The sequence below is a fragment of the Rhipicephalus sanguineus genome, chromosome 1 (genome assembly GCF_013339695.2).
Source record: "Rhipicephalus sanguineus isolate Rsan-2018 chromosome 1, BIME_Rsan_1.4, whole genome shotgun sequence".
NCBI classification, from domain to species: Eukaryota; Metazoa; Arthropoda; class Arachnida; order Ixodida; family Ixodidae; genus Rhipicephalus; species Rhipicephalus sanguineus.
In genome coordinates, this window is record NC_051176.1 from 66,216,206 (window position 1) to 66,229,481 (window position 13,276).

A 13,276-nucleotide genomic window follows, 5' to 3' on the forward strand; every position below is an offset into this window, starting at 1 on the left:
TGGTGAAAGAACACGAGCATGTCAACTTTCTTGCCCCCCAGCCCGCTCCACCATTTACCACGCACTCGAGGAACGAAGTTTATGCGGCAATGAGTTCTATCAAACTTACTATCGATAGCGTTATCGATAGTGCTATCCATAGTTCTGCATCACTACTTCCCACTCCTTTCTAAGCGGCTGCAGATACAGTGAATAATTAAGGGGGACGTTGAAATAAGTTCGGGTGACTGTTTTATAGCTTGAAGTTTAGCGCACATACAAGTATGGCAACAAGTCAGACAAAGCTGATAGTACGTCAGTGTGTACGCAACACTGACGTACGAGGGCGAAACGCTGTCATCGCTCGTATGCCAAGTGGAAAGCATGCAGCGCAGCGTATAGCTGCCGACACCGAGTGTGACCAGAGTCCTTAAATCCTTTACTGGTCACGAAACTCCGCCATCACGATAAAGAGAGCTTCATACGCTGCCCAAAGCTGCGGCAACGCGGCGCCACTGTGCCACAGAGGGCATCGTTCGCGGGCACCCAGTATTGAGGGACTCTGGTGTGACAAAGCGTTCCTCCCTGCACCGTTGTCGCTTTGCAAGCAGTCTGAGAGCGTGTCGCTCACGCGTTTGGAAAGCAGCCTTATTCAAAATAAAGAAACATGGCTGATTCAAGGTCGCTATTTGGGCCTGTTGGTTTGCCATTAGTGGGTATAACGTTGCCCAAAAAATTGACACGGACACAAGAAAGGCGATGTAACACACAGGGCGCAAACTTTCAACAATTTATTTCGGAGCAGTGTTCCCCTTTTTATACTAGACGAACATAAATGCGCATGTCCCAAAGAACAACATCATTGAAAGATAGTTGCGTCAGTGAGGCTTCCATAGCATTGTCAGAAAAAGAAATCGCTTTTTTTGGTGGGTGCGCACGTGTTTGCTGTTGTTCTTTGCGACATGCGCATTTATGTTCGTCTAGTATGAAAAGGGGAACACTGCTCCGAAATAAATTGTTGAACGTTTGCGCCTTGTGTGTTACATCGTCTTTCTTGTGTCCGTGTCAATTTTTTGCGCAACGTTATACCCACTAATGGCTGATCCCTGTGTCATAGGAATCGGTATAACGCGAAAGTGAAACGTGTCTTCACAGACGTAGTTCAGCATTTGTCGTGGATTCTTTCGCCCCAAGTGCGAAGGAATGAACGCTACAGCAACAAATTGTAATGTCACGCGAAGGACGGCAAGCAGCTCGAAACTTGCAACGCGCTGCTCACGCAGAAAGGACCCCCGGTACAAACATACACAAAGGGGTATTCAGACGGGGGGCAAATCCTCGGGGGATAAAGGTGGAGCCTAGTGACGTCAGCTCGCGAGGATAAGTCTCCACAAATGTCCCCCACTCGCACGGACGAGGCGAACGGAGGGGGAGACCAGTGTTACTAGACTACTCTGGTGGCTTGTACCCCCGTTTGACGAGCTGCAGACACCCACTGCCGCTCTCTGCAGGAGCAAGTGCAACAATGTGGCTAAACAAGAGCCTTAACCCTTTCGGCCCTGGCGGTGTCAATTGACACCATGATACAACATTTCCCCGAGCACCTCGGAAATGAAACTAAAGCTGTCCATCCTTGGGGGAATACTTCTTCAATGATCCCCACTGCGTTTGACACCAAAATGGTGACATGCTTGCGGCGCTGGGAGCCGTAGTGAAGAAGAAGCTTGACCGAAGTCATGGGTGACGCCGTGGCGGGTCAGCTGAGGCGGCTAAGCGCAATTTTCGGGTCGACGTACCGAAGCTGTTTCAATGAGTATCACATTGAAAAATGAAACGTGGTTCACATTTTGTGTACTCTAGTGAATAGCGGGAAAAAAAGATGCCATTTTTCTCATTTCACAACCGCTGAGCCCTGATGACCTAATTTGATGTCATGTCTGTAAATCCATTAATAATTGCACCACTGGCTCAATTTTTCGTTTGTGGTCTTCTGAGGTCATAACTATTAGGAAAACAAACACAAAAAATGTCCCCGACGAAAATAAAAAATCCAGGGCTGAAAGGGCTAATTTCCGCCATATCCCCCACCGCCTGGGGATCGTTTGTCCTGTCGGGGAAAAGGTCCCCGTCTCCACCGAGGAGTCGGGGGGGAGGGGGTCGCGCCTACTCACTAATCCGTGACGCCGCGGTCACGTGATCCGCAATCCCCCCATGTCCCCCGCCGATTTCTCCCTCATGTGAATATCCCTTAAAGCGCGCTCTTCGAGCCCTTCGCGCCATCTCACTAGTGATAACGAAAACACGCTGATGTACCAACGATCTCTGCGTACCGCCACCAGTAAAGGCTGTATATAAATAGCTCGCCGTTAGCATGGCAAAGAACGTGCCGTATGTGGCCGAATGGTTTCGCGCCGCGTGCGTAAGTTCGACTCCCGGTGATGGAACTTTTTCTTCTAGTTTGTTTTCTTTACCATCTGCTAGTCTTTATATTTTACAACGTCATATCCGTGACGGAAATACGTCAGTGGAGCCGTGGTGGACCCTGGCATAAAACACTTTCGTGTTAAAAGTAAGCGCGGTTGTCTGAGCAGTAACTCAGCTTAGCATATGAGTGGAGCAGACAGTATAGAGCTGACATCCAGCCAGAGCTGTCTATATTAAATATTCCCAACAAAATTAATTTTGCAAGCGCTTCTTTGGCAACGCGCCCGACGAGTTCTGCAGGTCAGAAGCAGAAAATATGCAGGAAGGCGGCTAATGCTGGGAGGTTCCGGTGCTCCTACACAAGAAAAACAATACGATGGTGTTGTCCAGACATTGCACATGTAGAGACGACAGCAGACGATTAGATGCATGTCCCCTATCGATATTGTTGCATCTTGTCTAAAAGATCCATTTATACACTGAAAGCGTGCGCAAATAGTCTGCAAATTCATATATATGAAGCATGAGCGTAAAACATCATTTTCTCTCACTTGAGATTTCGGAGTCACGCGTTCGGCAACGTGAGCTCGTCGGGATGCGTCTACAAAGGTGACCGCGACTGAATTATAGAATATCTAAACTATACATTGTTATGACACGGCTATGAGCCCGTTACTGACGTATGTGCCATGTAATTACGTAGTACTAGCACTTACAAATATCATTTTCAGCGAAGCACGCATACGTACGCTTTTTTTTTCGATATTTGTTTCAGACATTTTATCCGAGGTGAATACGATTTTCATCTCAATGACCTCAGATAGTCGGAGTGGAGCGCCTGACGCATCACCTACAAGCGCGAACACCTCCTTGTAGCCGGCTAATAATAATTTAAATGCGTAATGACTTCACTGTTTCTGTTCACACGTGTATTCACGGTATGTCACGCAGTGAGGTTCCATGTCACGCATCGTACCAGTTGATTATGGGCAAAAGTCGGGGCTATATAAGGGAACACCGGAAACGCACCAAACGTCACTTCAGTCTCCTCTTATGGCCGGTCCACGAGGCTATCTCACCTGCCCTTGCGCGAAATTTGCGTCGCTTGCGAGTGCAGAGAAAAACATGTCGGTGCACGTTTATCTTACGCGGCCTCCGAGATAACGCGCTCTCTCCCTTTTTCTCTTTCTCTGCGCGCGTACCTTTATTTCGCTCGCTCGTGGCCCGGTGGTAAATCTTGATCCCACGGCACAGTACAGCCTTGCTACCAACAATGGCTCGTCGCTCACGGGGATCATGCGCTTATATTTTGTCGCGATAGACGAGGCTTTGGGTTAATACCTATATTAGTGAAAGCTAGCTGTCAAGCTATTCAGGGGCGACGACGACGAGGATAGAAGCCTGTGTGGTAAGGGCTAGCAGCGAAATGACTGAGGAAGGTTTACTCGACGTGCCTATCTTTCGCTCGCAGTGAATGAGACTCTCTTTCAACAACGTGGATTTGCGTGCTCTTAATCCACCACTATCTTTCCGCGTTAGACCGGGACCGAAAAACGAAGACGGAACACACATATTTCCTTCCCTATATAGTGAGCCCCATATTGACCACGCGAGCCACTCTCCATATGTAAGCATGTAGTGGTTCCTCGGGGTTTTAAATGCGAAGCATTTCTTAGCGAACCTCTGGCACTTGAGCGTTTCTATCTACGTATCTATCTATCTATCTATCTATCTAGCCGCCTACGTCTGGGGGCTCTCATGATCGCCTCCTTAACTTGGTGCCGACCAAAATTTGCATGGGAGGGTAACATGATTTCACGAATACGACTGTCGGGTAATGACATGAATAAAGTGAAAATCCTGTCACGTACGTCGTCAAACCCTTTCCACCGGACACGTGTGGCACATACCCGTTTACCACCGGCCGCGGTGCATGGGTATGCGCCACAGGTGATTGACAGTTTATATCTACCCAGGAACGGCGAGAACAGACATTAAATGCGAGAGCGTTAAGAAAAACCGACATCGGCAACGTTGACCCGACGAATGGAAAGAATGGAAATTAGGATCCCAGCAGGAATCGAACCCAAGCATTCTGCGTGGCAATCAGGTATTCTACCACAGAGCCACGCCTGGTCTATAAACTGGTTTGGAAAAACAGCCTCTGCAGGCGTAATGGCAGTGCAGCGTCAGTTGTGGTTGTGGTGCTTGCTATCTAATTTTACAAGAAAGCAATAAACACTATACATGATACTCCATACGATGCGTATACTCCTACGATACAGACGTCACATGAGATGAACGTCTGTGGTTCCAATGTAATAGCTCCGCTTTTATAGCAGTCTAATAAACATTACATTTGTATCCCTATGATTCTGCGAGCTATATTCAAGCATTGCTCGACTCCGGAGGAATACATTAACGAAAGTTACATATGATATTCACATCATCGCACCGTAAAGTGCACTTAGTCCGCCAGAACGACGCAGTGTCCTCTTCATTTCTTACGAGGCTGGGCGATGGCCTCATGCTGATCGAGGATGATGCCAGATTGATTGACAGCCGCTTTGTAGACTAGGCTACGTAGGCCACATACGCCCAGGTAGTCTACGAATACGACAAGCGCCATCCACTGTTGTAGGTCTACGTAGCACTATCCAGGCCTACCAGCCTCGACGGCCCATACCTCACCAACGCGAAGGGTGACTTCAGATTCCAATATGTCGCCGGCTCTATCTATAGACAATTTGTCGACGAAATGACCGAGACATCCACGATTTCCAACGGCTGTACTATACCGCATACTTCACTACACATTGACCCCTCGTCACCGCGATCACGACCTGATCCGATAACAAGTCATGACCAGCTGCTGGTGCTCACTGATCACGGGGATGATGACCTTGTTCAAGAACTTCCAGGAACGTCTTCCACACATGCACACGGGTTCGTGAAACGTGCGTGCGTTCTCTATCACAAGGGACAAGTATAAGCACTGCATACCAGCTTACGGCTTCTGGTGTTGGTATAATACCCACGTTGCCGTTGTCAGCGTTACCCAACTGTAAACAACTGGTTATATAACACATATGCGGCTCTTCAACATATATGTGTGCGGATAAAATTTATACAAATCTCTAGCGTCTTTTTGCAACGTTTCGCTCAGTAAAAAAAATTACACCACAGTCACCTTCCCACCGCATGCTTCGCATCACATCGACTCCCCCGGTACGTGGGATCTGCCGAATTTTTTATTTACATATTTTTGCATAAGTGGGCACTGTTATACTTACTTTATTAAGGGAGGGAGGGGGGGGCGTTAAGCTCAAGGTCAAAGACCAGGGGACATAGGTAAACACAAGCGTAATACTGTATCCCAAAAAGATGCCTCCGTTATTGAATATTACCAACTCGTACAAACCAGTACGCCATTGCTCAGTGGCTACGACGTTGTGCTGGCAAGCTCGATGCCACTGGTGCTATCCTCGCTACGGCGGCGTCGCATTCCCGGGGAAGGCGCTGAAAGCAGAGGCGCTTGCATGCGCGGTGCATTCAGTAATCACCAGGGTGAATGGACGAATGGAGACAAGCTTATTGAACGTCCGTCAAGGTTTAAAGGGTTTCTCCAACACTATTCAACCCCCCATTTTTTATATGTGGTTTGCATAGACTTAAAGGGGCCCTGCAACACTTTTCGAGCATGCTCAAAAAGCGCTGCCGATCGGTAGTCGAGGCTCCCGAGAACACGCGAGCCAAATATTATAGCGATGCGCACGGCCTGGAATTTACAATAAATTCTCAAAGTCAGCCGAAAATCGCTCCCTCTTCTCTCGACAAGTGATGTATTAGTCCGCAAAATATGACGCGATTGTCGGCAGTTCCACCATTGGCTGATGTTATAATCACGATAACACCCTCATTATTACTTTCGTTGTTAATTTTGAGTTCAATAAGTAGATAATATGTATGTTTAAATTCTGTTATCGCGTTAAAAACACCGAACAAACATTAATATTAGCACTTCCGGTCTCACCGACAGCTCGTCTGCTCGTAGTTGCGTGGTTCCGTTTTCTTCGCCATGCGCTGTGCCGAAAACGTGAATATTTCTGTGCTTTTGACCATCGCCGGTTGCCGTTGAGAGTGGCAGCCGTTCGAGTGTTGCCTCGTCAGCTGGGAACTGCATCGTCGGCACGTTCTCACGACCGACCGAGGCAGCCGTGCAGCATGTCTCCGATAACAGTGCTGGCGTCCGGTAATGGCGGCGCTTCGGGGTCGTCTGCCAGTGCCGTCTTACGAGGCGGTGTATCGGAGTATGGGCCGAAACCGATCTCAGCTGTCATTCGTTCCAAACGAGCGCGCAGGTTTGCTTCCATGGTTGGCAAAGCGATGAAAACACTACGGCGTTCGAGGTGCACAACCAACATTACCGAACCGACGCGCAGTTTTCAAGCACGCGCGATACACAGTGCGATCGGCTCTGCCGTTCGCTGTCTGTCCAGTATGTCATCGAGCCGTACCTCGGCGTATCCTCCCCGTAGTCTCAGGTTCCCGAGAAACCGCGACACAGCAACCAAGCAGACTCGCATTTTCACGGTAGCTGCAGACAGCCGGGGGATGGGTCCGCGCCGGCCCGATGCCCCACGATCCTTTCTTCTAGTCTTTAGTTCTTTGTTGTCAGCCCGCACTCGCTGTGCGCCCGCATTCGAAGAGCAAACAGCATCGAAGTACCGCCACTGGGAGAAGGGTGCACGCAGCTTTGCCGCGTTGAATACGATTCAAGCGCGAGCAGTGCGACGAGGCGGTGTATCGGAGTGTGGGTCGAAACCCATCTCAGCTGTCATTCGTTCCAAACGCGCACGCAAGTTTGCATCCATGGTTGGCAGAGCGATGAAAACACTACGGCAGTTCGAGGTGCACAACCAACATTACCAAACCGACTCGCAGTTTTCAAGCACGCGCGATACACTGTGCGATGGTCTCCGCCGCTCGACCAGCTCGACGACGACCGCGCGAGCCGACCGGAAGTGGCGCCACAGACCACGTGGTTGCGCCGAGACGCCAGAGAGAAAAAAATGCCGCCGGCGCTGACGTCGCCTCCTCGCACCTCTGCCCTCCCTCCCTCCCTCCATCCCTTCACGCCGCGCGCAGCTTTCCGCGAGCTCGCTACGTTGAGTTGAGGGAGAAAGCTGCGGAACGTGATCTCTATAATTTGGTAACACCACTTAGACTTGACGGATTCGAAAAATTTTTGCGGCATATGACTCGTGAAGAGTCATACGTCAATAATGAGACTATTCCAATATAACTAAGAAAGGTGTTGCAGGGCCCCTTTAAGTGCGAGCAGGTTAGTGCAGCAAGAACGGGAGTGATAGCGGCACGCAGTCCGAAGTTATTTGGTCTAGAAAATTCAAAATATAATTTAGAAAATGCCCACCCTCAACTCGATTTTCGCAGGGTCAAATTACCTCGTTTAACTCGCCAGTAACGTTGCAACGCGCCGCCAATTGAACAAGGTCAAAGCTTCTACGTAGGGGAAGCTAGCACATCATTGTTGCTTGCCCTGTCCAACGTGCTGTTGACGCCGTTGCCATAGTAACAAACGTGGTGCCTGACGGCTCACTTGTCAGAATTTGAGCGGGCGCTTCTGCTTCTAAGCGAGGCTGTGTCTACTGTTCTTTACAACGGCATTCCATGTCACTCCTTCCTCTCATTCTAAGAAGGAAATTTGTGGAACGACAAGGGCGGAGAAGCTCGGTTGCCTCTACGCCCGACGAACTACATGGGCGCAGCGACATCAATTCAACGAAGGGGATTACTTGCACCGCTTCAACAACAGTCAAGAGCGCACCACTCGTGCGGATAGAGACAGGTCGCAAACCTACAGAAGCAAGAGGAGGGAAGAGAGAGGAGTCTTTCGTATGGACATCCGACCCGCGCAAGCAAAAAATCCAGATGCGAAATGGCTGTCAGCGCCTCTGTCGTGCTTTGTAGTTGTAGTGATCTTTTTTTCTTGCGACGGCGTCTATTTGGGGTTCAATGAAAAAGCACAGAAAATAAAAACGGAACCCAATAATAATCTCAATTTTAACGCCACTCCACGATCGCTTCTAACTTTTCATTTACCCAATCATAGGCTTGCGCGCTTCTCCGTCATTTCCGCCCGCAATAGTTTTGACGAGCGCCACTACGCGCTGGTGCGGTAGGCAGCGATGTAGAAACCTTATTGCATGATTAAAATACTAACTCACTTGATATGGGTGCTTCGACCTATGCTAAAATTATCCCCAGCCATCAGTCTACACAAACCATATTTAAAAAAAATAGGTGCTTCAAAAGTGTTGGAGGGCCCCTTTCACGCGACCCGGGCTTAGGTCGCCCACGGGGGAACGTGTAGGTCTTGCCTCAACGCCGCCTCACGGGCTGGTGGTGAACATTTATTCGTACTTGAGTGTCCTGCACTATGTTATCGTGGATTTAGCACGTGAAATCGACGGAGTTTCATTTCAAGTGGTACGTACCTCCAGCATGATGACGCCAACGCATTATACGACTAAATTGCACGAGCGTTTTTTTGTTGTTTAATGCTGATAAGGGCAATATCTCGGATGCTTAGACTACCCGTTTGACAACCTCGATACATCAATGTCCACGCACTGCTTCTTTTAAATAACCTAACAAAATTTTCTACGTGCAGTTCAACCTCGTGTGCGACCGTGTGTGGCTCCGAGCAGCGTCGCAGAGTTTCTACATGGCGGGCCTCATGATCGGAAACTTCATATTCTCTCATCTTTCAGACTGGTAAGATTTGTCTCATGTTGTGTCGATGAGCTTGCACTTCTCCAAGCGAGTACGATAAAGCAGCCCGTCTACAGCGCCTGTTGTTGAAGTGACCATGCATTTAATAGAAAGCTGTACAAAGCCTCATTCAGTTTTAGCTCGTAGGAATAAGCGAAGCACGAAGGCCGGCAACTTCATTATACGCCACCCTTCTACGCCACAGAGTCTTTGTGCACCACAATCTATGTAGTTTCCGACAAATATTGTTTGCCTATTCTGGCATAATGTCCGTGGACATTACGCCAGAATACGGCGGACCGTGGACATATTCGGCGGTTCGGAGAGTTCGTCCTGAAGGCTTGAAACAAATTCGTGACTTTGAAAATCCATCATGTTGAACAGGTAGTGACGCTATTAGGGCTGTAATGAGAACCCACGTGTGCGTGCCGATATATGGCGATGTATGGCATTGCACGTGTTTCTATGTTCCTACGTGTTGCCTTCTTCACGCAGTTTAAGCTTGCCTGCTGAATCTACGAAGCAACTAGCCCAACAACATGCCATGCTTCTGCGCTTCGTGTGTGTGCGTGTTTCTACCGTCTTAGGTGTCTTCTTCGCGCAGTCTAAACTTGTGTGCTGGACAATACTTGGCCCGTTTGAGTTCGGATTTAACAGCACCGCTGCAAAACGCATGGTGCAAGAGAATACGCGTCCACTCCAGGGAGAGAAGCGGTTTTCGTGTAGCCTGTTGTCTCAAGGCGAAGCGGTGATAGCACAGCACGTAGAAGCGCACACGAGCCGTTTGGTGGTGTCCGCCGAGACAGCGCGCGTGCCAACGCTCGGGACCGTGCCCTTATGGTTATGGTCAAAGTTTACACTTACTGCTCGAGCGACGCAGACCTCCCCCCTCCTCCGGCGTCCATGGTCCTTCGCCCGATGATAGAGCGGGGCGCTTCCTCTCTGCTTGGGGCGCAAACGACGGCAGGCCTCGCACGCGGGTTGATGTTATCACATGCGCCCTCCGTGCGATGGAGATGGCCGGCTCGTTTCATTTCTACTTCAGCCACGTTCGTCGCCACCGCTCGCGGGTAGAATATGTTATCGATTTGGGTTTTATACGGTGAAAACCCGTCAAAAGTGTCCATATAATTGTTATCGCAATAAAAGAAGGATAGAAAGACAGGCGCTCATTCGGTCCTCTTCTTTTTTGTTCAGCAGGTTAACACTTGCACCTTACACCTTTAAATCGGCTGGCGCGCATGACGCGAGAATCGCCCATTACGTAGGGATGTCTAAAGTTGAGCTCATAGTCCGACATGCGCGCTGACGTTGCCCGTCGTAACCAGCGTACATCGTCGTGTTCCAACGGGATCGAGCAACTCTGCAATATGTATGGATGCTATGAGCGTCCCCGTTATAACGGGGCGGTGACATGTCTGCCACCAGGCTCGAAGAAAAAAAAGACCTTCCTTGTTTCATGTTGGCCTAATACCTTATCTCCATTGATTAAATCTATGTTATTATACCAAAAAAAATATAAATTCGCGGTCCATCTCTCTGCCTCTTAAGGCAGAATGACCTTATTTTTCCCCATTATTTATTTTTGTACTTTATCTCTATTTTTCTGCCACCAATACTCTAACCGTCACTTACTTATTTCTATCGCGGACGTGTTCAGCTTTTCATTGCTGTCCCTAAAACCCAAGGCTTTCTGTAGACTCGTGCCCACACGTATACCTGGGTGAATATCGCCACATTCAATCAGTACATGTTCCATCGTTTCCTTAGTTCCCCCGCAGCATGTACATTGTTCTTCTTTGTTACTGAATCTCGCTTTATAACTACGCGTTCTAAGGCAGCCCGACCTTGCTTCATACCGTAAAGCGCTTCCCCTTGAATTATCATAAAACCTTTCCCTCCTTATTTCGTTTTTTCCCTTTCGGTAGTTACTCAGAACCGGCTTCTTTTCCATCGCTGTCATCCAATAAGTCCTCTCCGCCTCTCTGACCTTCCGCTTAATGCTCCTTGTTGCCATATCGCCCGCACTGCTAGCCGTATATTTACTGGTGAGCCTCCTAGTTCTTTTTCTCCACTGCGTGTCAACGCTTTTTCTCAACAGCGCCACGAACGATCACACAGATAAATCGACACACAAGAAAACAACCTTGTGTTTCTTGGTCTATTTTCGAGTCGTCTTCGTTTTTATGTCTATTACATGGAGATGTAAAAACCAACGCACTAAATTTGGCAACCAACAACTTCCCTGTTTTTTTTTTCTTACGGGTTTGATGCGCGTGTCTTGTCTAGTAGACATAGCGGAAGTTACGCCACACGGCTGACGCACAGAGAGAAAAAAACACAAATGATAATTACTCGACAAGTGATGTTTGCATAGGACTATTGCATCCCCTCAGCTTTCTCTTAGCAGGGTGTGTGAGCGGAATGCGTAAGCAATTGCATACTGAATATAAAATGCAATTGCACGCATCAAGGGTCTCCTTTGCATATAGACGACCCTTATTAAAATCCTTATTGAGATGTAGTTCAAATACCGTTGAGCATTTATTGAAACAACCGATGTTCAATGACTTGGCGAAAAATCTTCAGCATGTATCACTTGTGACTGCGTGTTTGGCGGTGTTAAAGGCATACGTTATAAAAGGTAGTACGGCATCCCAGTTCTTATGGTCCCCTGAGACATACATTGAAAGAATGTTTATGATGGCACGATTGGTGGGTTCAGTTTAGAGCACTGCACGGGCCGTAATTCTCGGCCCGGGCCCGGCCCGGGCCCGGGACTCGTTCAAATTTACCCGCCCGAGCCCGGCCCGGCAACTCAAAAAAGAGACCCGGGCCCGGCCCGAACCCGAGAAAAAATTTCGCCTACCCGACCCGGCCCGGCCCGACCCCAGATCGGGCCCGACAGAGGCCCGAGCCAATAATCTAGGTGGTGTTGCCTGAAGATAGAATCGACCGCAAGGGCGTTTTAAGCGGCAAATATCTACGCATGCTTGGCGCATGCTTCGCTAGCAAGTATACTTTAACCTATGGTACTTTCTTGTAAAAAGGGGCTGGCTCACCGTGGAAACAGTTGAGAGGACATACTGAATACGATGAACGTTTGTTCGACAATGGTGTACTGTACCCAATTCTCAAGGAATACCATCGGTATCATCAAGAGCGTTTTGTAGCAGATATTGCAGGCAGCAAAGCGATTTCCAGCATGAGTCCGCTTTTGATAAGGAGCGCAATAAAAACAGAGGGGACAAAGAACAGACCGCTCTCTTCACTTTGTTTTTATTGCGCTCTCTATTGAAATTTATATGGACACGAAAGTGAGACAATGAATCGGCTTATATTGATAAATTGTACTTCTAGAAATCTAGTGTCGTTAGTTTCACCAACAGAGATTCATTAATAAAGGAGAAAATCAAGGTCAACGTTTCATTTTTAAATTTCGCGACAAAATCTCACGCGTGACAACACGGATTTCAAAGCGTATTTTTCGTATTTTGGCGACTTTGGCTTGTCGAAATTTCCTGAAACTTCCAAGTTAAGTCTTCGGAAGACAATGCACTTCATTTTTACCGATTATAAACTGCGTGTGATCTAGTAGACGCCGTCACAATCTATGACGCGTTTGATGAGGGAATTTCATGGTGCGTAACCAGCCGTAATTTCTTTTTGCGCGTTTTCGCGCTTCCCATGCGTCTTCTCGCGGCAGGCGTGGTGATTTAGAGTAATTTGCTAATGCGACAACAATCGTTTCCTCCTTTAGTGTCCCTCCAAAGCATGCTGTAACGACAAAGTCCACCCTTCTGGATGTGTAGCACATGTATCTTCATCGTTTTAGCACCTTGCCAATCAAGAGAAGTAGAGGAAAAAATTCAAATTTATTAGATTTCCTGTAAATACACTAACCTAGATAAAAATTATAACGAACCGCGCGCAGCACGTGGACTTTGGAAATGTGTAAAAGAAGCCGAGTGGAAAAAAAGCAACTATTTGTCACAGCATTTTTTTGATATACCCCACCACTGCTATTATAGACAGTCAATAAAATTTGGTGGCAAAATTTATAGCTTATTTGTTCGTA

At 48.1% G+C, this 13,276-nt stretch overlaps 1 protein-coding gene across 1 annotated transcript in view; it reads left to right on the forward strand.

Moving 5' to 3' along the window:
- LOC119392501 (organic cation transporter protein) overlaps positions 1 to 13,276 on the forward strand; it is a 140,810-nt gene that overhangs the window by 12,053 nt on the left and 115,481 nt on the right. The window contains exon 4 of the mRNA XM_037659692.2: positions 9,098 to 9,201. Within this exon, the coding sequence (XP_037515620.1) occupies positions 9,098 to 9,201 (104 nt within the window). The remainder of the gene's footprint in view (positions 1 to 9,097; positions 9,202 to 13,276) is intronic.